The 24,346-nt window shown below is 37.5% G+C and overlaps 1 protein-coding gene across 7 annotated transcripts in view; it reads right to left on the bottom strand.

Moving 5' to 3' along the window:
• Positions 1 to 6,275: 6,275 nt before the first annotated feature.
• Positions 6,276 to 24,346, bottom strand: part of LOC124171276 (sodium-independent sulfate anion transporter-like) — a 71,081-nt gene continuing 53,010 nt past the window's right edge. For 5 of the 7 annotated variants that reach the window (XM_046550435.1, XM_046550448.1, XM_046550442.1 and 2 more), the window contains 11 exons: positions 22,486 to 22,763; positions 19,007 to 19,202; positions 18,053 to 18,273; positions 17,617 to 17,812; positions 17,044 to 17,208; positions 14,904 to 15,065; positions 12,829 to 12,969; positions 12,332 to 12,477; positions 10,649 to 10,822; positions 7,603 to 7,756; positions 6,276 to 6,542 (listed from right to left, as the gene is read on the bottom strand). In XM_046550435.1, the coding sequence (XP_046406391.1) occupies positions 6,400 to 6,542; positions 7,603 to 7,756; positions 10,649 to 10,822; positions 12,332 to 12,477; positions 12,829 to 12,969; positions 14,904 to 15,065; positions 17,044 to 17,208; positions 17,617 to 17,812; positions 18,053 to 18,273; positions 19,007 to 19,202; positions 22,486 to 22,755 (1,968 nt within the window). In that variant the 5' untranslated portion in view covers positions 22,756 to 22,763 and the 3' untranslated portion in view covers positions 6,276 to 6,399. The remainder of the gene's footprint in view (positions 6,543 to 7,602; positions 7,757 to 10,648; positions 10,823 to 12,331; positions 12,478 to 12,828; positions 12,970 to 14,903; positions 15,066 to 17,043; positions 17,209 to 17,616; positions 17,813 to 18,052; positions 18,274 to 19,006; positions 19,203 to 22,485; positions 22,764 to 24,346) is intronic. The other 2 variants (XM_046550430.1, XM_046550428.1) reach the window with 2 other exon arrangements.

The raw sequence follows: 24,346 nt of genomic DNA on the forward strand, positions 1-24,346 counted from the left end.
GTAAATAATTTGCTCTAGATGACTATTCTGAAATACTCCATCCGAAATACGTTTATCAACTAAATTTTTATTATTCGAGTTGCAGTCTACATATATTTTTATTACGAATACGTTTACGAACACTGTCACTGGCGATACAGCCCATAGTAGTCTTTTGGCATCCATTCACGTACCTCATTACCATTGAGGCTATCGTGATCCTGGAAATAAATTTAGCAAGTATTTATAATTCCATTCAATATTCTGGGATAATTTCAATATCTCCCAGTTATGGACACAATTGCTTCTAACTAGTCCATATCGTAAAATCATGTAATCGCATAACAATAGTCAACTATTTTCGTGCCTGTTAAAATATAAAGAGATTCGTGAATCTTCCGCGCAATTTTTGCTCATTTTATGCTAAGTCAAGAACATTTTCTTTTGTAAACACTGTTCAGTAGAGTATAATTCCAATGAAACTAGTCTTCAAGTTAAGTTTTACATGAGGCAACTAATTGCACAATCTAACGTGTGTACGAAGGCGCAGACAAAAATTGCGTCATGTAAAGTGGTGAATGGCTAGAACACATGCAAGAATGTATGAACGTGAGATGGCAGAATAGATCCTGCTCTAATTTAGTTCGTGCATTTGCGAACTTGTACGCCATAATGAAACATTAATCCAGTTGTTACTTGCACAATCACGTGCCCCGTGTTAAACGGCCTTAAAAAAGTCGTGGCCCATAAAAAGAAAATTATCCTGAACGTTACGCCACCAGCACAACGCCCCCGTTGACCGGCGGAGGAAGCCCGTTGAATGGAACGGCAGTGGGTCATGGTGAAAAAGGTGAAAGAGTAACAATCGCGATGACACTGTTACAAGTCACATGCAGCTTAAACAATTAAACGGTTACAATGGAGTAAAAAATTTGACAGCCACCTTGGCCTGCACCCTTGGTAATTGAGGTGCCGATGGCTCATAGACCGGGTTACCAGGTCCTCCCTCCACCCTTGCAAATCAATCAGCATTCTAAACAAAATTTCAGTCTTGCTAAGAGCTTTTTTTTTTTTATTTTAATTCAATGCCATACATTAATTAACAGAAATTCTTCAAGAATGATTAAAAATGGACCAACTGTAACTGAACTTTTAATTCAACATTTGAAATGCAGAAAACTATAGTGGCTATGAAGGGTGTCTACAAGTTTTTAGGAGTTTTGAAAGAGAACACTCTTTATCTCTCATTAATACATGATAAATCACAAAATACTTGCTATTTTAGTGCTGATACTTGATGCTGCTCCTAAATTTCAAGAATTAAATGTTCAATTGGCTATCCATCCATATAGTATTTGGAAAAATCTTGAAGTGGTTTTGATTTTACATTTTATTACCGTTTACTAATTGAAAGTTAATGAGAGTAGTATAATTCCTTGAATAAAGTCAATTGAAGTGTCTACCTGCTGGTAGGAATCCATTGCCGAAAATATGGGTCCTCATCTGATCTCATCTTCTTTCATCAGGTTTCCTCAAAATTGCCAGTACATACATTACAGGCTGGGATATTCATTCCAGTGATAAAACTATACCCACAGGACAGATCAACTTTGTGAATTGTAGTGGTGATCATCCCACCGACTATCGTGGCTGTTCAACATTCAAGTTCGAGGGGGTACAAAAAAAGGTGAGGGAGATTACAAAGGCCAGAGAATCAGCCAATGAAAAATCTTTCAAACATGCTCTGATGGCCATGAATAACTCATGAATTTCCAGCATTGTAATGGTCTCCAAAGACATTCCACCTCGATGAAATTGATTGTTTGAGGCGTAACTTTGTGAAAGCAATTCATTATTAAAATTAAAAAGAAGAACTTTGCGCTTTTGCATGAATATAGAAAAAGCATAAAGTTCTTTCTAATTTTAACCATTCTACCTCTTTCTACTACCAGCCACTCACCTGCCTTAGCGGAGTCTCCTGCCTACCTCCCCTTCAACGCGACAAACTCCTTACACTTCCTCAGATCAAATTTTTACATTCTCCATAAACAACTGTCTTTAATTGGGTCTACTAAAGACAACTACTCAAAAGAATATGTCCTCATTCTCAAATGTGTTTGATATTTGAAGATGAAAAAAAGTTTTTGGGCAGCATTCCACTATTCTTTTGGAGTTGCAGAGCTAACCCAAACTGCCAAAAGATGGTATTACATTCTAGCACTTATGGTGGGATGCCCTTAACCCTTTCATTGCGTAACATTTTCTCAGAGTTGTTTCACATTGGCGGAGAATTTTTTTTCACTGCATTCACTTGGTTTTTCGAAAATATGAAAACAATTTCAATAAAAAAGGGATTTTTATATTAATTTGACAATTTATTAAACAATTTGTTAATGGCATCACAGTGATGCCATCCGCACCCAGGTGATAAATGCTCCGGATATTTATGCAACCCGTTACACAAACATTATAAACGACGGACAACATATTTTTACATAGCAACTAAGAAGCTTGAAATAATTTATGAAATGATGGCGGAATTGAATTATAAAATAAGATAAATAATTTTTCAGATGTCATCCACTATCCATGCATCAAATTTTGGGTAAATAAAAGTTTTCGAATTTTAATTTTCACATCTAAATTTTTAAAATTACTAGTAACTTAGATTTGGATGCAAACATATGAAAGTTATTTTATCTTTTTGCCATTTTCTTTTGCGTTAATGCTGAACATATTAACTAATAATTGTGAAATTCTTTGAAAAAAGGGTTCAAACACAGCCCTGGAACATCTGCATATCATACACCATCAGAGTTATACTGATTCGCCGTTTTAGTCGTTCTAAGGACGTGAGGAGGATTATTTCTTCTGTTTGTCCTTAGAGTTTCAGTGGTGTGTCTTTTTGAGTAACTCAATAGATATTTGAACAGATTATTATAATTTTTATGATGATTATAATTTTCCATGCATAAACTCAGTAGAGTAGCCACGGGAGGGGGGGTTATGGGTAACAACCCCCGTTGAAGTGCCAAAAACGGGTAAAATGGCCCCCGCACCCTCCAGAAGGGCCCTCAAACCTCCGGCAAAAACCCCCCATTTCAAAATCGTGGCTACGCGACTGTATAAACTGTGCCCACTGAGGAGAAATCTATCGATTAATTTTCGCATGACTTTGTTTGCATGTCCCCTGCCTCCAACATCAGGATCCTTCGCCCCAGTGTAAATTATAGCATCTTGCACGAGGCCATTAGGCTCAGAAAGCATATATAATGTTATGCCGCGTTTGTGACGCCAAAGCAACATGGACTAATGAAGCAGAGTTCTCTAAACGTGTAATAAATTTCTTTCATTCTTTGAGTGAATAATTTCAAAAGGGGTCGAATTTTATGCAAGGGGTCTCTTGGTATCGGATCATCTACTCCAGGGTTCCCGCCAAACTGCATGCATCGGAAAATTAGTTGAAATCGGTCTCGGGAAAAATCGAAGATATTTTCCTACCTTTTCCAATAATCTGGAATGGCCATCTTACGATACTTCATACAATCATACATTAGGTATATCGGACCAAAAATGTCTTCCATACCCCACGAGTAAGATTCCTATGCTCGGTTATCCTTGAAGAACTGCATGTTGAGAGGCATTGGCAATATGGACCAAAGCCTTTCAGACGACAATAATTCCTCCAGCTCCACATACTTGCATCCTCAACATAAACCTCAGTTAACACCTATAAAATATACTACAATAAAATACATTACACTTACAAAATGCACAAGACTGATGAGGTTGCTCTTTTGCAGTAAGAAAGAGATGTAAGCGTTAAATTTTAGAACTGACGTACAAGAAATATCTAAACTTGACTGCTCCAGATAAAACGGCATCGTATAATAATCCAAAAATAATTATTTCTTTACGCATAGGAATTTTGCTGACTTTCTTTTCTGATTATAATAGCTCTATTTGGTCGAAGTAAAATATGTAAATTGCTTCAAAGTTAAAAAAAAAAACCTTCGCGGAGAAGACCCAATGCAGTGTTCCATGCATACACTTGAGTAAATTGTGCCAGAGGTAGTTTTATTGCGAGGAGATATTCTAAGCCTAGTTGACCAAAGGCTGATACATAAACGGTCTTTGGGGTTTGAAAATAGGAATAAAGTTAAAAATGAAGATGTCTCCCATATTCCACGTACGTGGCTAAATATATGTAAAATACCAAAATGTCCAATGGAAAAAGGCCATACGGTAATATTAGAAAAAAAATTTCTATAGAGGAGTGAAAATGCACGCAATCGAAAGATGTCCGAAGGAGAGACTGTACTAATAACGAGAGTCGCAAAAACTGAGAAGGAAAAGCTGACCTTTTCTACGACATGCACACAACAGAATAGTTGCATGGATTTCTAATAAGAATGGCAAAAATACTTCTAAAAATAGAGATAACAGGCGACACAGAGCGACTTGTAGTCTATTCCGCGATGACGGAAAACGACTTTTTTATTTGAGCCCCTAAATTCGATCTTTTTTTCCCCAAGGATTTCCCCAATTCTAATTTCTCCTTCAAAATGGAAAAAATATAAAAGTTTCACTAGAACCTTCATTATTTCCCGTGAATAACGAATTGGAGGTCGTAATTATTTCCACCTAGTAAGTTTAACAAACTCATAAGAAATAAATGAGAAAAAGTCGAAAACTCTATTTCTTCTTCCGTAGCCAATATAATCAGACCCCTATTGAAAGGATCGATCAGGAAATGAGTGGCAAATATATTATGGAAGAATGTTAGGAGTTATAACGGCATTATGTAAATATTAAGTTTAAACATTAATAAAAACAGCAACAGATTATTCAACTGTGTTTAGCGTGTGTAGGTATAGTGACCGTTATTTGAAATACGAAAATATTTTTCGTCAATGAGATGAAAGGAAATATTGTTTGAAAAATTTTAATGGGACTAAAACGAAAATAATAACCTTCAAATGTGGCAACACTTCGTACAAATAGTCAGAGTAAAGAAAATATCACATTAAAATTTTTTTGTAATGGCGAAAAATCTTACAAATAAAAAAGTACTCCATAAATGTAAAAAAAGTTTACTCAAAAAATATAAACTATTTTTCAAAAACGGAAGGCATATGCAGGTAGCCTAATCCATTTTGTGTGCGGGAAACCATCATGAGAGTAGATAGAACAGAGCGGAGGAGCATTGGGAGCGATTGAAGGACAGCCCGGCGTGGCATCAATGTGATGCCACCCGCCCGTTGGCAGGACCTACGCTGGGCATCAATGCTATGCCATCCGCACTCAAAGGGTTAAAGAAATGCCTCTTACCCTTCGTCACCACAGTAATGTTAAATGATTATTAAATTATCAGTGAGATCACTCAGCCCCTTTCAGGTGATCACAGTAAAATCCACATCAAAACACTAAGTACTGACATTTAATGCTGATAATATACTAAAATACATTTGTACATGGAATAGATTTCATTTACAATCTCACTTTCAAGCCTCTCCTCCTTGATGGAGTTCATCTCTTGTTACCTGCCAACAAAATAATCCTCACTGCTGGAGGGTGGAATGCAAAGCATGTAGAATTTGGCTGTTAACATACAAGAATGAGAGGCACAAATTTGTATCCGAAGTCAAGTTTGATGTTAAAGTGTCACTATCAGAGACCCACTTTGACACCAATAGTAATGAGGACAGTTTTGACTTATGGGTGACCAAAAACATTCGAAGACCCTCCACCACTAGTGTCATTGACAACCTTTTAATTTGCCACTATCCTATCTAGTCCAACATATGGTGTGCATCTAAAGGGATCTTCTCTATTCCACCCCTAAAAGCCAACTGACAATACACACTTTGTTAGGTGGTAAATTCATCCAATTAGGGTTGAGGTATATAATTAAAAAGGGCAGAGGAAATGGCTGAGAATCAGAGAATTACATGTAAGTTAACTTATAACCCTAGCACATTTCCAGTTTCACAGAATTGATAAAATATGAGTCATACTGTTTTGTCAGATGGACAGGTTTAGGAGTTAATTTTTCCACCCAATAATAAAGAGCTTCCATAAAAAGTGAAGGTAATTTAATTTCTTCATGTAAACTATACTGCCTCAAAAACATTTTTAATTATTATTATATCTCCCAAATATCTAATGGGAGTTTGAATTCCCTAAGCTTGCAATGGCTTTTTCATTATATTGCAAAAGTAAAAAATTCTTTTGTGTCTATTAACATCAACTTGTAAAACAGTTTAAGTCAATGAACCATTAAATAAAGATTTTATAAAAAATGTAATTTATTACAATAAAAACATACACTATGTACAAATGAAAATCCTTCCACAATTTCTTGAGAAGCTTCCATCTCTTTATGTTTTAAGCCAAACAAAGTGAGACAGAAATATATTTTTACTGCAGTGCTTTAGGGTCAGATCCTCCATCTCCAACATCCAACGACAGATGCCTCTCTGGTGAAGGAGTATCCATGCCATCACTAGGAGCTGTTATCACACCATTCAGAAGTACAGTGTCCTCACTGTCTGTGATCTCACCTATAATTAATTTAAAATGGTAATTTGTTAGAACAATATTTTTCCCTGTCTCTCAATTGATTACAACTTGGCACTGAAATTATGATAATTAATTCATTAAATTAATTAATAATCAAACTTTCTTTTGGATTTATGTTCTGAATGACTTGAGAAACAATTTTTCAGCATGATTCCACGTTCTAAATACTGGACACTGATGGCCACTAGAAAGAAATATTTTTTCATCCACATTCCATATGAGGATGTGCCCTCATTCCTCATTCCATCAGTATTTCATCCTGAACCATATATTAAACCAGTAGGGTAACTAGGAATATGCTTTTGGGGGGATAGTTAGGCCTGGGGGGGATAACTTTGGAAAAATGACATAGCTGGAAATACATTTTACATCATTTTGGTTCTTAAAATTTGGGTTTCACTCGTAATTTCACTCATAACTCGTAATGATACATGATCTTTAAATTTAAGCAGATGCAGTTGCTAATTGTCAAAAGGAGACTATAGTGTTAAATATTTTTTCCATTTCACTGAGGCATTGGGGGGGATCTAACTCCCTCATCCCCTGCATAGTTATGCAACCATATGTATTAAAATAACATAAAAATACCACCATCGGCATTCCCAGAATAAAAACTGGGGGAGGGGGCAAAACTAGCCATGGTTGTTTAAGTTGTAACTTTTTTGCACAGAAAAGCTTAATGAAACCAAAATTTTGTGGAAATTAAGACAGAAATTCATTATTTTTTATAATTATTTGCTTGAAAAAATAATGATGTTTATTTTATTTCCATGTCTTATACTCCCTAATATCATTTTTCTTCAGAAGGAAAATTTGTTCGTAACTTTTGATTTGAACCAAACTTATTTTCGCTTCTAATGGGTGGTAGTTGCCCTCCCCCCACCCTATCCCCTGCTAGGTATGCCCATGAATACCACTCATCCCTGTAAGTATGAAAATATAATCAATGATGTGAGCCTTTCACTTAATCTTTCATTGCAATAGTTATCCAAATTGTTTTTATATGGTATAAGTACAGCTATGTGAGAAAAGCAAACTCACCATATAAAATTGCAGCAAGTTCCCCTTCACTGGTGCAGTGGATGGCATCATACACACACAGTTTTTGAAGCAGTGACAATGCATCATCCTTCAAATTCATCAAAACTATTGGCTGTGCTCTTTTCTTATATTCTTTCATAACAGACACAAAGCCCTGAAAATTAAAATGTTGCTTGAAAACTTAATTTTAGACTCGATTGCACAAAAATTAGGGGCTAGAAATTAATTTAATGGCAAAGAAAAATCTTTAAATATTTGAATCTAACCTGAGTTCCATATGCTTTCATGTTTTTCTTATTAATTTTGAGGACTTTTAGAGTCGGTTTTATAATGTCTGGGTAACCATAACCATATGATGATAGAGCCTTTAGTTTAAAGTCTGCTCTAATACAGAAGCTAACCAGATCTTTCAACCATCTCTAGCTAAAGTTATAGGCTATTTCATCTTATGGTTAGCATTAAAATGGCGAAGTTATTGAAAAAAGGGAGCAAATAGTGAACATCAAACTTTGAAGCATATGGCTTAATTAGGACTCAAGATGTGATGTATAACCAAAATTGGCTTCGTGAAAACCATTGGGAAGGCATTTGAACTTTGTGCTGGAAAAAAATCTAAAAACAATTCCTAATAATATGTACAAAATTAATTGAATTGTACAAGACACAGGCGGTGGCTATTAAAGTTAATAAAAAAATGACAGAATGGATGGATCTGGGCAGGGGGGTAAGGTAGGTCCGCTGCCTTCAAACCAACCTATTTAATACATAGAGGAGATGGTCAGTAAAACCATGAAAAGTGCAAATGGGATAGGGATTGGAGGACAACACAGAAAATACATCAGGTTTACCAATGAAATGGTGATCCTGGCTGATAACAAGCTAAAACTTCAAGGAATTATAAAAAAGTTTAGAGGAAGGAATAAAAGGCTATGAATGAAAATAAATGTTGAGAAAAGGAAGCTTTAAATAAGAAGAGAAAGATGTGATGTAGCAGTATGCACCTAGAGCTGAGGAAGAAACTGGTGAAAGTCTGTGTGTGGATGTATGTTGTGTTGTAGGAATGCAAATGATGCCCTTGGGAAGAGAGATTGATGTAGGATCAACACTTTTGGGGTGAGTTATGGAGGTTGCTGGAGAAAGTGAAGTGGATGGATAAAGTCAGGAATGAAGAGATGCTGGAAAAAGGTGGTGAGGAAAGAACATTATTGATAACTATGCAAAAGAAAAAAGGGGAATATGATGAATAATACTTCAAGAGGGAAGGGGATTTTGAATGTAGCAGTCAAGGGTACATTGGAAGGAGATGTTCCTTCTTATATTCATACAATTTGCTACGCTCTTTCCTAGCTATACTTTGTTATATCTTTAAGATATTGTTTGTCCCACCACTTTTCCCTTGCTATATATAACCTGATATATTTCCAACCCGTATCAAAGGGATTTGACTCTTTTGCCAGTTCGATCTTCTGTTGCACTAATTACCTTAAAAATTCAAAATGTCAACAAAAAACTAATTCAACAGTCAATATTTCGTGTAGGTAAAAATCTTCACGGGATACGGCGTGGGTAAGATTATATGAGAGCGCAGACGTTTTGGGTACCGTCTCGCTACCCATTCTCGCGGCTCATTCATTCGGCGATATCCCGAGAAGATTTTTCAAATATTGTTCACCGGGAAAGTGTTAAATCATATATAACCCGTGTAGGTGTTTTTTTTCCTTGTCAACGCCAAAAAAATCATTGAAAGATAGCGTCAAAACAATTACTTGAATTATACCATGTATACCTACTTCTGACATCCAAAGCAAAAGGAAAACGTTGGTAATGTATTGTCAGTATATATTGATATCTCCGGTAACTTCCTCATTTCCTCGACTAATTTCGCCTCTTTTGCTATGAAATTGCCCTGAGCTACGTGAAGAAGAAATGATTTCATCTCGATATTTACAGCAGAAAAATTAGCCTATTGGTGAAGAGGATTTTTCCTACCTACGATGATAACTGAGAGTACCGAATTCATTCAGTCCTCTAATCCATTAAAATTGGGAATATAACTTGAATTTGATTTTGCAAAGCCAGGTTTACCTTAAAATATGGCCTTGATGACCGATTAAAATAAATGGCAATGTTTCAGTTTTCATCGTAATTTGTAAACTAAGATGAGAATTTCTGAAAAAATATCAATTGATTTGAAAATATCTGCAATATCGATGCGAAATGGGAAACTTTATCCCGACGAAAATGGTACAAAGAAGGCATCATTTTTATATACCCCCATGGTTATCATGCGATTTTATTTAGTATCTGAGAATATGTATTCATTTCTTGAAGTTAGCCACGGCATATTAGAAAGTGTCAAAGTAAAACTTTACTGGGATGAAATACTGGATTTATACACACTATTCTCTATGCTGACGTCTTTGTCGTAGTGGATCCTGTGAAGGGGATAATTACGCCCTTCTCTCTAAACCTAACTCCCAAAACAATACACATTCGGATATGGACTCTGGAATCGTTCACCAAAAGTTTTTATCGCGCAATTAGACATCGTCTGTCAAATCGAGACGGGGATATTATTATTTCTCACTTTGCGAGTGTTCTGTGAGGACTCCCCCCGCACCCCGTGGGTTTTAATTAATCAAAGATACACCATACAATACCCTAGAGTTGAGGAAATTTTTTGATATCTTTATCCGATTTCGTCCGTTGACTACAGACCCCAGGAAACATTCACAAAAAGTTTGATAACGTCAATAACTTTAACAAAAATGAATGAGTTTGTCTAAAATTTCTGAAAAAGTTGTTTTTTCTCCATGATAACCTATGTCCACTGTCTTCCGAATGGATGAGTTAACTGCAATATCAGGTCTGAATGAGTATCTTCATTCTAATGGTTTACAGTCCAAAAATGATGGAATATAATGGTGGATTTGATCATAGATCCGCCATCGCGTGTCTTAGGTTGCTAGAATGATGTAAAATTTTCTCAGGCAGGAGACTGTGAAGGATTATCAGGATCAAGTTGAGCCAATAGAAATGAGCTTACCATAGCCGCAGAATAATCCAAGCCTTTGAAGTGCTCGCAGTTGAGTACCAGTGGCTGAACGCCGTCGCCTTCACTGACTCCGATCCTGCCCAACTCCATGCGGATGAATTCTATCGCTGGGAAGTACAGGCCTGTATCAAGAGTGACCATCAAATAATCTCGTCCACCCGGCATCTAAATATCAATTAAATAGAGATAATAAGAATATGTAAATGGCTACAATACATTATATTTGGTATTACGCATGGTATCAGATACAAGTAGACACTAACATTTCTGTAAAAGAATAAACTCGCTCACTTCCATTATATTTTTTTTAATGACTGGTTTCGGTAGTAGCGCTTTTCTCAAAAGACAAAAAGTGCAAAAGTAGAAAACTGTTTCTGACAGAACGAAAAAATAAAGAGAAATGTTTTTCCTCACGGATAGGTATAGGCATTTGTTTTCCTCCGATCAATAATTGACTTCAATACATATTAGATAAGATTCAGTATTCAAACATCTCTGACAAAGACTATTTAATTTATTTTTTAGTAACGGCTGGTGTCAGAGTGTTGTTTATTCACACTGTAGTGATAACATAGAAGCACGCGATATGAGCAATCACTTTATTTGGTCCAATTCCTCCCAGGCATCCTTGGCTTGGTTAAATCCGATGATATCATTTATTAAATCATCAGACACGGATCTTACAATGATGGACATGGCTACATTATTGGCACGGGCACGTCTTCTAAGCTCTGCTTGGGTTAAAGTTGCTCCCTCTGCATATTCATAACCCGTGACCGCCTCGTAACATTCTCTCGATAGCAATTCCATCTTTACCCTGCACATCCATGCTGTGTAATTCTTCTTCGTAAGTTTAGGAATTGAAAATGATTTGTCAAAAGATTCTTCTCCGTGACTTGCCATCTTGGACACACCGGCCACCTTGCCTCGAAATCCAAACACGGAATATTCAAATCGCTTGAATACCGGGAGTTCTCATAACACGTTACTGATTGGGCTCCATAACCTGTTGTTTATTCACACTTTAGTGCTAACATAGAAGCACGCAATATGAGAAATCACTTTATTTGGCAGGAATTACACCATGACACACAAGAACATGAGCACGTGCGCGGAGGAGATAAAGCCAACTACCAGAGGGCACCACCATACGGGCTCATACCAAAACAAGAAAATGATGCGGGGTATTTTGTTTCAGCGGTTACTTCAAACATCACAATACAGAGCACCACAGGACAATTGAGGCGGCTTTCGGGACAGTGTGTGGATGTAGAGAGTAGCGTAGCCAGGATTTTAAAATGAGGGGTTTGCTGTATATTACGGGGCCCTTCCGAGGAGTACGAAAACATCCCAGGGGAAAGTGGTCATCTCCCGGAAAATTTAGGAATTTTTTATGTCAAAAACGTGATTTTGCGGACTCAAATAAAGTAATTTTGCACAAGTTACATTTATTGAGGCCATCTTAATCCTTTTTGGCTTCTCTTTTAAAGACTTAGGGGGTGGAGGGGTTGTAACCCGGAAACCTCCCAGCCCCCGTGGTTACGCCTCTGGATGTAGATATTTATATTCACATTATTCATTGTATTTGTCGTCAGCGAATGTGATTAAATATGCAAAAACTTAACGGGAAGCTCAGCCTTCTCGAATGGAGCGCCGCATTTTCTCGGGATTCACCTTCTTATGCTCCACATTTATCCTTGGCCGCGCCCACAGGTAAAGCAAGTGACCGCAATTCAGAGCAACGCCCAGCAGCAGTCCAATTTCAATGCCAAGGAGGAGACACACTACAAATGTAAGGATGGCAGCTAAAAAGTCTTGCTCTGCAATAAATGAAAAAAATGTTATTATAACACATTTTACGCTCTAGGATATTTACAGTAGAAATGTATCACATGAAAATTTCACTTTTATGACTATGGAATTCTGTTCTTGAGCCAATGATAATGAGGCACGCTTGAATAGATCAAAAATCTTTCTTCTAAGAACACATTTAAATCATGAAATCTAAGTATCCATTAAACATTATTTAAGCATATGTTACGGCGTGATTCGCATCGTAAGCCATGTGCTCCCAAGGCATATACCTTGGTAATAAAATATGCCAGAATTTAATAAATTACTTTATTAAATTCTCCTGCTCCAGAAAAAAAACTGAAATTATAAAATCTTACTGCTCGTTTGCCAAAGTTTCTTGTATATGCCGAAATCAGCCATGAACATCACAGCACAAATAAGGACTGCAGACAGAGTTGCTCGGGGAATGTAATAAAAATAAGGAGTGAGGAATCCCAGAGCCAACATTATAAGAGTTCCTGTGGAAAAGAAAGGTGATTGCATAATTACTGCATTAATCATCGCATAAATCAATTATACGTTCTATACCTCGCTATTCATGGAATTTTATAACTTTATTGTGACGGTTGCGGCTGTCCCAACCCTGGCCTTTACCACCTCGTTCACCATCCTCACCCGTTTCCTATCCTCCCCCCTTTTTTACCCAAGTATGCAAGGTGGAGTGGATGTGAGCGAGTCCGTGTGAGTGAAGGTCAGCTTTGACGAATGCCCAAGGTATCCCCCTATTTTCATTTTTTTGTGTGTAAGCGTGTGCGTCGGAACCCCCTCTTTTATAATAATAATTATAATTTTATAATTCGGAGTAATAAGCCGAATGCACCGCAAGAAAAAAGAGAATTCTTAATTGTGTTACTGACTGTGCAATATCCAGAAAGTGGTTGCACTAAGAGAAAAAGTGAAATTACGAGGCAGAAGACATAAGGCAGCGAGCGGTATACAACGGGAAACCAAGTCGAACGATCAACTCCGGAATCCAAAGGTGGTCGCCATGGAGGTTCCAGGGGCAGCCAGGCCGCGCAAATTGCCGTCTCCGAGAAAATAGGAGACCGCACAAATATAGACGAGCCTGCGTCCAGCCCGAACCACGGCACCAAGGAATGGAGTCATCCGGTGGTCATCCAGGTCACGTATAGTTTATTGCCCTGACCCCAGTGATACCACCCCTGTGTCCGAGTACTTGTCCCCGTATACAGCAATACGCCACAGTTAAGGCACCTTGTGCAATTCATCGACGCCTCAGTGATTTTTCTCATTATGCTCAGACTTAGTCAGCAACGGAACTTAAATGTGTAATTGGGACAGACTTTATTACTTCCCAGATATAAAAAGTGTAACGAAGTCTAATAATTGAAATAAGTCCGCTTAACGGCATACATTTTGGCTTTTGTTAGATATTCTTTTTTTAATTATTTCATGGTAATTTCAAATGCCCATTGCATAAATCATTTATTATTTCATCCATTCATCACTAACCCAATCATTTTCACTCATCAGGTGAAACATTTCATGTAAGATGTTTCTTATTTTTGAATATATTTGCGCGAATGCTGAATGAAAAGGTCCTTGCATTTCTTTGGGTATTCCTACGAAACCTATTTACCTACCTTCACCTGCCGCCGAGTCGTCACGCGCCATACTACAATTTGGATCTCTTCACCACGAAACAAGCTGCGAACGGGAATCCCCCGCATTTATTGTAATGCTAAATTAAATCTTTCGATAAATCGTCCTGACTGGCAACTTAAGGAGGTTTATCATTTATGGGTGGTTTTCGCGGTTTTCATCCGGGCAACCGACGTTGAACCATTACATTATCTATATGAATGGGTCATACAGTTCTGGGCTGCCGATGCAACTGTCTACCAGTTTTACCCCACAAAACGTTAACTATTTAGACTAGATTAGTTGCTATTGTTCTTTATCCTATGCTGATAAATTGTATGGACGGAATAAGATTAGTCATTGGGAGAATTAAGCGGAGAGCTGCATCAAGACAATCTTAGAATTAAGGAATGTTAATGATGATGATGATGATGATGATAAGAGTATAAATTTTTTTTATAAAAATCCGATACCCTTGCAGTCAGTAGTTGGTTGAATTGAGTTTTAATGACTCTTCACTACGTTTTCACATAGTTTATTTTTTTAAACATGTTTAACGATGACGGTTGTCTCCATTAGGTGCATTTCAAAACCGACGATGAATCAATTGAGCCACACTGAAGCTCGATGCCTTTTTTATGAATTACATGGGATAACAGGAAAATAAATCAAGGTATTCCAGGTCAATTCAAATTCCAAGTGCAAATGAACCCGCAAAAGCCTCTCTTCCCGGCTACTTGGCTGATTACCGATTGCCACCGCAAACCAAAATGAAGGTAGTGTACCTAACCTGTATATAATCCGGCCAGCAGTGTGCGCACCCCGCTGGCACTGCTGACGGCACTGCGCGTGAATGCACCACAGGTGGGCATAGAGCTGACGAAAGACCCCGCGATGTTACAAAGCCCGAGGGTCAGCATCTCCTGAGTTGCGTGCAATGTGCCTCCATTTGCTGAGGGAAAAAGATAATAGAAGCATGGTCATTACTTGATTTCAAAATGCCATCTGATTGAATTTGAGGACCTGAAATCTATAAAGGTCTTGAATGGAAATGGTGGAAAAAAATGGCCAAAATCCGAAATTATTGCACTTGTCCGTATCATCCTGACCTGGGACTTCGTGCCTTTATCTCAAATTTGAGAATAATATCTCCCTCTTTTCTGAGAAATAAAACTTTTATATTCGAGTTACAGGTATGTTTTCACTTAGTTCCACTGCATAGATCCTCAAACTCTCATAATAACATCGCTAGTTTTATATAATCAATGCCTCATAACAGTGGCGCAGCCAGGAATTTCGTTCTGGGGGGGGAGTGGGGGGTCCAAAAACAGAGGGGTAAATTTTAGAATAACAGAGTACCAAGTAGGTTTTAAACTAATTATGATACTTATAGTAATCGAAAAAACTTTATTTGTGGAATAAATCTTGAGTAAATTCACGATTTTCAATATTTTCTTTTCTTTTCAGCAGCAAAGTAGCGTTTTTATATTTCGGCAGGTCCAGACCCCCCCCCCCCCGCCACTGACCTTATACTACATTGGTTTTGCGGGGATGGAGCAAAAGACCGCAGGCACCAAACACAGCCTCTCAACCTGCAAGCCTTGACACTCACTCACTGACACGCTAAGACACTCGCACAGGCGAAAAATAACAGAAGAATAAGCTCAAAAGAGCAGGTCAAGGTGTATATTAAGACAAGCGAAGTGCGAATAGCACTATTTCAGCTTCTAAGTGGCTTATCAACGCGGAAGTATAATATCATCACAACAAAACAGGTTCTAAGTGATCATCAAATTAGTTTCGCCGACCGTTTTTTGGGAGAGCGTGGTAGCCATAGTGAGAAGAGCGCTTGGCTGCTGATAAAGGGGACTCGTGTTCAAAGCCCGCAGACAAACCCAAAGAAAATTCTCAACGTGGCAAAGGGAAAGGAATTTCTAAAATGCTTGAAATTCTAACGTCTGGCTTAGTTCGGAGTGGGCTCTAACCTCGCCTATCCTAACCAACCTTCGGGTTGAATCATAAAGTGAGTGATCGTTTATTTAAGCTTGTGAAACAGACCATTACAAATGGTTTTCTCATGTTTTTTACATGAAAAGATAGGAATTATCTATATTCCTTTCCCATATTCCATGCAGTCTAATTGAAACAACATGTTTTTTTGCAGTAAAAATGTCAATGTACATGAGATTGCATGTATCAAAGAATTAGACGTCTTGATCAATCACAAAATGTAACACAGCATTATGACGCATATCTGTATTCTAGGTAGTGATATCCTTAAAAAAAATAAAGCAAAATGAACTTTTCTCGTCTCGGTTGATTTGCCCCATTTCTCTCTACATTTTCACCTCCGTCTCTTACGTCGAGCTGCCAATAGAAATTGATCAATTCAATCGGTGGAAGAACTAGGAAAATGTTATTTAATTAATGCACCGGAAACAAAAAGTCACTCTAAAAAAATATTGAAAAAACGTGCACCAGTATAATCCCCACAGACGATTGAAATGATAACGATGTAGGAAAATCAATATTAAAAAAGGGAAATATAAATGACGCCAGAAATTCTTTTAGCATAGAAAAATAAATCGCTTACATACTTCCAAACCTGAACGATCTTTTAAATTGTTGATATTGCTCAAAACATTGAGAAAAATAAAACGCTGGCCTATCTACCTATCAAAAAGTTTAAATGAAGGGCTTAATCGGGAATTGTGATTTCAAGAATTTGTGGTGAAATCAAAAATTTTTACCAGTTAGTCTCCCTTATTCAAAACAAACTACTGGAATTTATTGTTAATGGCAAAACTTCAATGGTAGGATTTAGTATATCCATACGCTTTGAAGACGGGTCCTCAAAATATCTAATAAGAAATATAAAAAATACCCGTATTTTTTATTCTTAAACATAAACATATATGGCATATACTTACCGTATGCCTTAGCGATAGCTATATTAACTAGCACAGATACAACAGGAACTATTAATATCCCCGTTCCCAATTCCGAAGCCATTTCTCCAAAATTATATGTGGTGTTTGCGTAAGTTGCTTGAAAAGGCGGAGGTTGAAACGACGGGAAACCTGGGTCAATTTGACCTGATAAGAAAAATATTTAAATCATGGTTGATGTCTTAAGAAGAGTACTGGACGGATTTAAAATAAATTTTAGACTAAACACTACAAATTAATTCACAAAGAATGCTATGGAAGTAAAATTCCTCTGGACCGGGAATGGAACCAAGGACCATTGACTATCCTGGCCACTATACTATCCAGGTTCCTTTATTCCCATGGTCCATCAAGGATTACAACGCCAAGGAACATGTGCTTCAAAGAAGCCAATACATAATAATGTGAACACCATGCGTGCGTTAAGGACGCGCTTGAGTGTAGTGTGATAAAATTTGATGCGATGTGATAATAATAAAAAATCAAATATTCTGCAGAGTAGCTTTCTATAAAAAAAACGTTCAATTACAAGTAAATTAGAAAAAAAGCACTCACCAGACAAAGCGAAAGGCGCTACACCCCAATTCCTTTCAAATACAAAAGACAGGATTCCTCCAATTAAAACTATCAATGCATTGCGACCAATTGTTAAAAACCACAGTATCTTTTCCACCACTCTGGCTTTTGGATTGGATTCGTTAGGCAGCTTCCCATCGGAGAATAACTTGCCAACTGGAATATCTTTCAGCTTCTACTAATGAAAGAACACTTGTGTTCAGACATATAAATAAAAAATACCCTCATTTTGATTTGAAAGCCAACCACTAAAACTATCCAATTTATCCATAAGTGCGACGAGATGAGATTTACAGTTTAATACAAATTTAAAACAAAACATTGGATATGACATATATATTTTAACCTAGCGTGGGTTCTGTTTTGTGTAGTCTCTCTGGAAATCCAAATAAATAAGACTGAAGTAAATACCTACCCTGAAGGATAGAAGAAAAATCATGGAAGACACTCCCAATATGGCATCTCCAGGTTTTGTTTCTTTCATGTGAGAGAAAAGCTTCCAAACATTGTCGATGAATCCTACAGATTTGTATTTAATGCCAAGAAGACCTTTCATTTGGGCCTCGCCGATGACAACGGACGTTGCGGCAGTAAATCCAGACAGTACTGGGGCTGATATGAAGTCCACAAGAACACCTGTGGGTTCAATGACTCTCGCCGATAATCATATTTTCTGCGATGAAAGTAAAACTTGCGTATTCTGCAAGTAAAAATTGACGTTTATTTGGCATTAAATGTATTCTTCAATTATGCTATAGATTATACAGGTCTCTATAGCCACAAATGATGATGGAACTCAATTGAAATGGTATCCAAAATATTTAATCCACAATCCTTACAAAGGAATCAAATAATGAACGGTTGCATTTCTTGTTTGGTTAGGTATTACATTTTCATCTGTTTGCAACAACTATTACTATTTACAACTACTCCCGGAAGATTTTTAGTTACTTTCGATAGGATCCTTTCAAGTGCGTATATTATAGTATTTTTGAAATCCATCTTACAGGGACTCTTTTTATATTAGTAAGGATCCTTTTTTCATTTATTTATACCGAATTCTGCCTTGAAAAAAACAAGCAAATACCCACAAATGATTAAATGAACCTTACACACAATCATTTCCTTAAACCGCCTTTCTCATGCAAAAAGGATATATATTAAATGGTAGCTAATATGATCGAGGAATATTATCACCAGAAATGAATTATTTTTGGTTGAAAAAAAATACGTTATGTGGGATCTTGAAATATGGTTCAACTTACAATAAATTGGATTAAATGCATTAGTATTTTCTTAGTTTTGTTAAAATTTGGCGTATGGTAATCAATAAAAAATAAATTCCGAAAAAATAGCTAATGGCGCTTACCTAAGTGGAGAATCCCAAAAAGAAGTTCCATGCATCCGGTGAGGAATGTTAATAGTATCACGAACTCAACAGGGTGATCCCGGGTGTATTCGTAGGTGAGAAGGGCCATCAATGAGGTAGGTCCAATAGAGACTTCTTTCACAGTCCCAAACACAATGTAAATTAGAGTGCCAACGAAGGATGAATACAACCCGTACTGAAATAAAATACAGGGCATTCCTCAGAGTCCAGTTTTAACTGGGTCCACTGAATAGTGTGTACAGTACGAGAACCTAATTTTGCTGTAATAACGCGACGTTAAAAATATCCTACGCTGAGTAATGTTCTTCAATTTGGCTATTTAGGAAATTTACTAAAATCCATCCGAAATTTCATGGTCGCAGATCGAGATATACTGACATATTGTTGATAGTTGACTCAGCTATAAAAGTGTTCTCCGATAAGAAAAGGTAGTAACGTTACAATCTCGATTTTTCATTCACGAAATTCATAATTGATTCGGTGTACTCGTGTTTGGATATAGGTTGCAAAGGAAAAGATAGCAGTTTTAAGGGTTAGAAAGAAAAGGGTGTTGGTTTAAGAGGCGTTATGGAATATGAGAGTGCTGAAAACAGCCCGAACTTTGTTTGCGTGCTTTGCGGAGAGCACCTAAAATAAAGCACTCCGTCCGTCGTTTGGGACGCTAAGCAGTGGTCCCCTTGGCGCCTTTCGGTAAGATCGAGTTTTTGCCGACGCGACGCCGTGTTTCTCGCCACCCTTCCTTCCCTACCCTTCCTTGATGCCGCAAATGACATCAGCAGAATCGTCTCTTCCGAATTTGATACCATACAATCACTTTCTAAGAGGGCTCAGTAAAATTATGTGCAAGGAGATGAGTTAATTGTGTCACGGGATACGGAGGAGAGGCAAGGACTATGGAGCAATAACGATGACAAGACACTCCGGGCTTTTGAGGTGAGGATGTGGAGGCGAGTCGAGAGGGTGGACCACAGAGAAAAATAAACGAAGGAGAGCTGGTAAGTAAAGGAAAATTGTGAGAAGATAAGGAGACAAAATGCTTAGGGAAGAATTGGGGGTGATGGATAAGAGATCCTTGATATATTATTAGTAAAGGATGTAGGAAGCCTGCAGGTTAGACGGGAAGAGAAGGAAAAACAAAAAGATTCACCAGTGGAATGAAGCCTTGACATACCAAGGTGAGGAATCAAAACGCGAAAAAGTACACTTCAGTAGACCTCTGTAGTTGAGAGAGAATATAAAAATCATTATTTTTCATTTTACTCGGAAGGCGGATGATTTTGGAAACATTGGAGTTAAACTCTGATGAGAAAGGTCGTTTCCATGGCAATAGTGTGTACCTTTTGGATGAACACCACATCTACGATTTCTTCCAGGTCAAACAAAAACTCTTGTTTAGATAACGAGTAAGACTGTGTCATTCCATATGAGTAAGCTTTAGTAGAGCGGTCGGAAATGATAAGGATCAGACAGGAGACTCAACTCGAGGTCCTCAATGGAAAATTCTGATTCAGAAGAAGAAATATTTACTCAAATGACTGACGCACCATCCCTATTCAATTCTCAATCACGTCTTTGTTTACGTAGCACTCTTGATACTCACACGCCTCCATTTTCATAAGTCAAGCCAAGGTGAATACATAAATTAGGCCGCAATCATTCCAACGAATGCTGCCACTTCGGGCACTTTGTAATCTGTTTTCGAACGCATCCAAAGCGCGGCGGTGTGGGCAGAGTGTTCCATTTGTTCTATATATCGATGGCTAAGTTCTAACAACACGTATCTCAAAAATAGCTTCTTTTCAGGAGAGAATGAAAACGATTAATTTTTTCTAATTGTACGCTAAAATTAAGAATCAAAAATTCATAAAACTGAAAAAGAAGCACACATTTGTTAACAAAGAGTTTTTTTGGTTGAATTCTATTTTTTAATGGTACTACACTTTTTTAAGATACCTGTGTCAAACCGGCCAAATTTTGAGATACGTGTTGTTAGAACTTAGACATCGATATTTGCAATGGTGTTATTTCAATCGTGAGGAAATGCATTGATATTTAACGATTTCGATGTAGTTTATCACGCCGAAAATAAATTTCTGCGAGCAGACATAACGATAGGCTATTTGTGGTGCAATTTGGATCGTTTTACATTCAGTGACGTAATTTGGAACTTTTGTGAAACCATAGCGGCAAATTACAAACTTGATAAAAGATGTATTCCAAATCCGGGGCCGTATTCTGTATTTCGTCGGTACCGCACCGATCGGTTTCCCTTCCTAGCCCACCGACAGCACATCATTCCGTACCGACGACGGTTTCCATACCGACGACGGCAAATTCAGCGATTCAGTATGGTCGTCGGTATCAAACCAGTCGGTACGGTTCCCCCTCCTTCCCAAACAGGGAAAAGCCGAATACACCCGAAGTTAGAAGTTATTTGACGTGTCTCCACCAGTGAAAGAAGGGTAAAAACAAGTGAAGACTCATTCGCACAGTTTGCTGTCGTCATTCTCAATCTTTTTATTTGCGGAAATTACGACTTATTGCTAGATTAAGATAATCGATATTGGATAAGTTGTTAACAATTCTTATATAATGTGTGGTAGTAATGCTGTACCTACAGAATCGAAGGAAACAATATTACAACATCACAATAAAGTTTGTATGCGATGGAGAAAATGTTTGTTGCTGGAATGAATTATTGAAACTATCCTTGAGATCGTAGTTTCTTTTTTTAAATATTGGTTCCGTATATTGCTATATATTCATGATTTGGTAATATAGTTGCCATTAAGTAAGTTCCGTCTAAATGTTATCAACGGAAGGTTATGCCATTGGCACCGTAGCAGACGAAAATAACATACCATGGAACGTGAACGTATCTATATTCTAAAAATTTAACGTAACATTTAATTAAATGTAACATTTTTATGTAAAAATATTGTATATCGTTGTCATCTTTGTATTTTATATTGTTCATGTTTTCACTTTCATAGCCCTGAGGATGATTTTACATAAATCAAAACGTTGGCTATAACTTGGTTTCATTTTTCCTAAACTCCAAGAAACATCATTAAAAAAATTACAATAAAATTCATAAAAATATGCAATATGGAATGCAAAATAACATTTCTTATTTAAGCAATGGTGTTAAGTTACCTGTAGGGGAATTGTAATCCAGCTATGTGTGAATGAGAAAGAATGGGCCAATAGATGCTCATTTTTCTATGGTATTCTGGAGTAGTAAGGGCTGAAGATTCGAACAACTTGCGAAGGTAAAAGGGCTCATTTCTGGCGTAAAAGACTTCACCTGGAGGAATCACTACATCACAATAAAGAGCGTCACACTCTTGAAAGATAAACAAACATAGAAGAAGTAAGGAATATTCTTAGTCACTGGGCAAAGGAATTATTGGCTCTCAACAGTCATCAGATGTTGAACAACTTGAGATACCACTCACTTGTGGACTGAGACCAGCCAGCAGTGCATATGCTAAGCTCTGGGGCAACATCGTGAGGCCAATCGTAATACCAGCAATAATATCACAAACGATGTCATCTTTAGAGTAGTTGGGAATCCACGTGAGGATGTGCACGAAGCTAAGGGCTTGTCTGGCGGCCCTCTTGGCGATCGAGGAAAGCGGGCCCGGTGGGAGGGCCTCGCGGATCGAATCGGCCCGGCTTCGACGATTCTTCTTCAGGGGAGTCTGCTGAGCCTTGGGGTCTTCCATCACAGGCTCTGAGGGAAAGAGAAAAACATGAAAAAGTAAATTGTGGAGGTCGGTGGAGATAATGTAGGAAGAAGTTGGGGGAATAAACTGAAGAGTGTTTAAAATCCATAGGGGAAAAATTAAGGTTAGATATTCCCTTGTTCGATTCAATTCGTCATCAATCGAGGAGCCTACAGAAAAAATCCATTCGTTATCATATTTAGAATTTTCAATGAATAAATATTCTGCTAGGTACACACAAATAATTATACATATTAAATTATATTTAAGAATATTTGGACATTTAAATGATTCGCTTATCTGAGGTAAATACTAGGACTTGAATTTAATTGTCATTGTTTCATTATTAGTAATAATTGAATATTCAAGTATGAGAAGAGCAAAAAAATGAATAGCAATCAATTATTTGATTAGTAAACAGTGCAGAAATATTTATATAGTTTTTTAAAGGAATTATTTGTTGTTATGTTGTTGACATAACAAGCAAGTATTTTCATAGATGAAGTGAGTCAAGTTTGAAATGTGGAAATATTCTAATGTATCAAAAACATATTAAAAATACTTGTATTTAACTATGCATTTAACATTGCACTATGCATGCGTGCAACTACGCACGATTTATTTAATTCATTCCTATCAATGGCGAAAATATTATATTTTAACCATATATACAGTATAATGACCGCTCGTTTTTTATCATACATATCATATCTCATTAAAAGTTTGGTATATGTTTTAGTTGTTTTCAAATGATTTTTCTCTATAAAATGTACAGCTTTTCAATGTTTTGCAATTAAGATCACAATAACAGATAAAAAACGGTTTATTAGGTTTCTCGAGCTTTTATTTTGAATAATAAATCTATCCGGGAGTTTTTGACTATTTGCGTAGAATCTTATAAAAATTTAATGAGATATTTGTAAAATACACCGCTCACCTATTGAGCTAGCTTTGCTAATGTTACCCAACCAACGCCTATGACAGGGCAATAACCATATGACGACCCATTTATGTCATCAACGTATCGCAACAAATCTTTGTGACAGAGAGAAAGTTCCTGCGCGACTCCTCATCCCTTTTCTAAATAAGTCAGGCAAAAACCCCACCTGTCCCAATTTGCACCCGCAATGCAATCGCGAATCTTCTATTTATGTATCCGACTCTATTACTTACTACTTCTGCGAAAAAGATAAAGCTCGTGGGTAAAACTCGGAGATTGAAAAATGGGAGTAGCAGCACGTATCCGAGGCTACGCAGCACGTATCCGAGGCTACGCAGCACGTATCCGAGGCTACGAGCAACTTCGCCACCGGCAATAAACTTCCGATGTGGCGCCTGTACTGCGCGGGTTCCACGCCGTCCAGCGTTCTCTTGTTTCCCAATGTTCGGAGTGGCGATTTAGGAGAACGCGCTGCTTCGTCGCAAACATTCACTAATCCCCGTAGCATTCGAATCTCACGCGCAAAATAGAATTCAACGCCCGTGTCATCAGTGCCCTTGGGAAGAACTCGTGGAAGTTCAGTGTTCGGCTGTTTGAACTTGGCCGGGATACCTCAAGCCCCTATATGATTGCACCTTCCTAAATCAACAG

This window comes from Ischnura elegans, chromosome 1 (genome assembly GCF_921293095.1).
Source record: "Ischnura elegans chromosome 1, ioIscEleg1.1, whole genome shotgun sequence".
Lineage (NCBI taxonomy): Eukaryota > Metazoa > Arthropoda > Insecta > Odonata > Coenagrionidae > Ischnura > Ischnura elegans.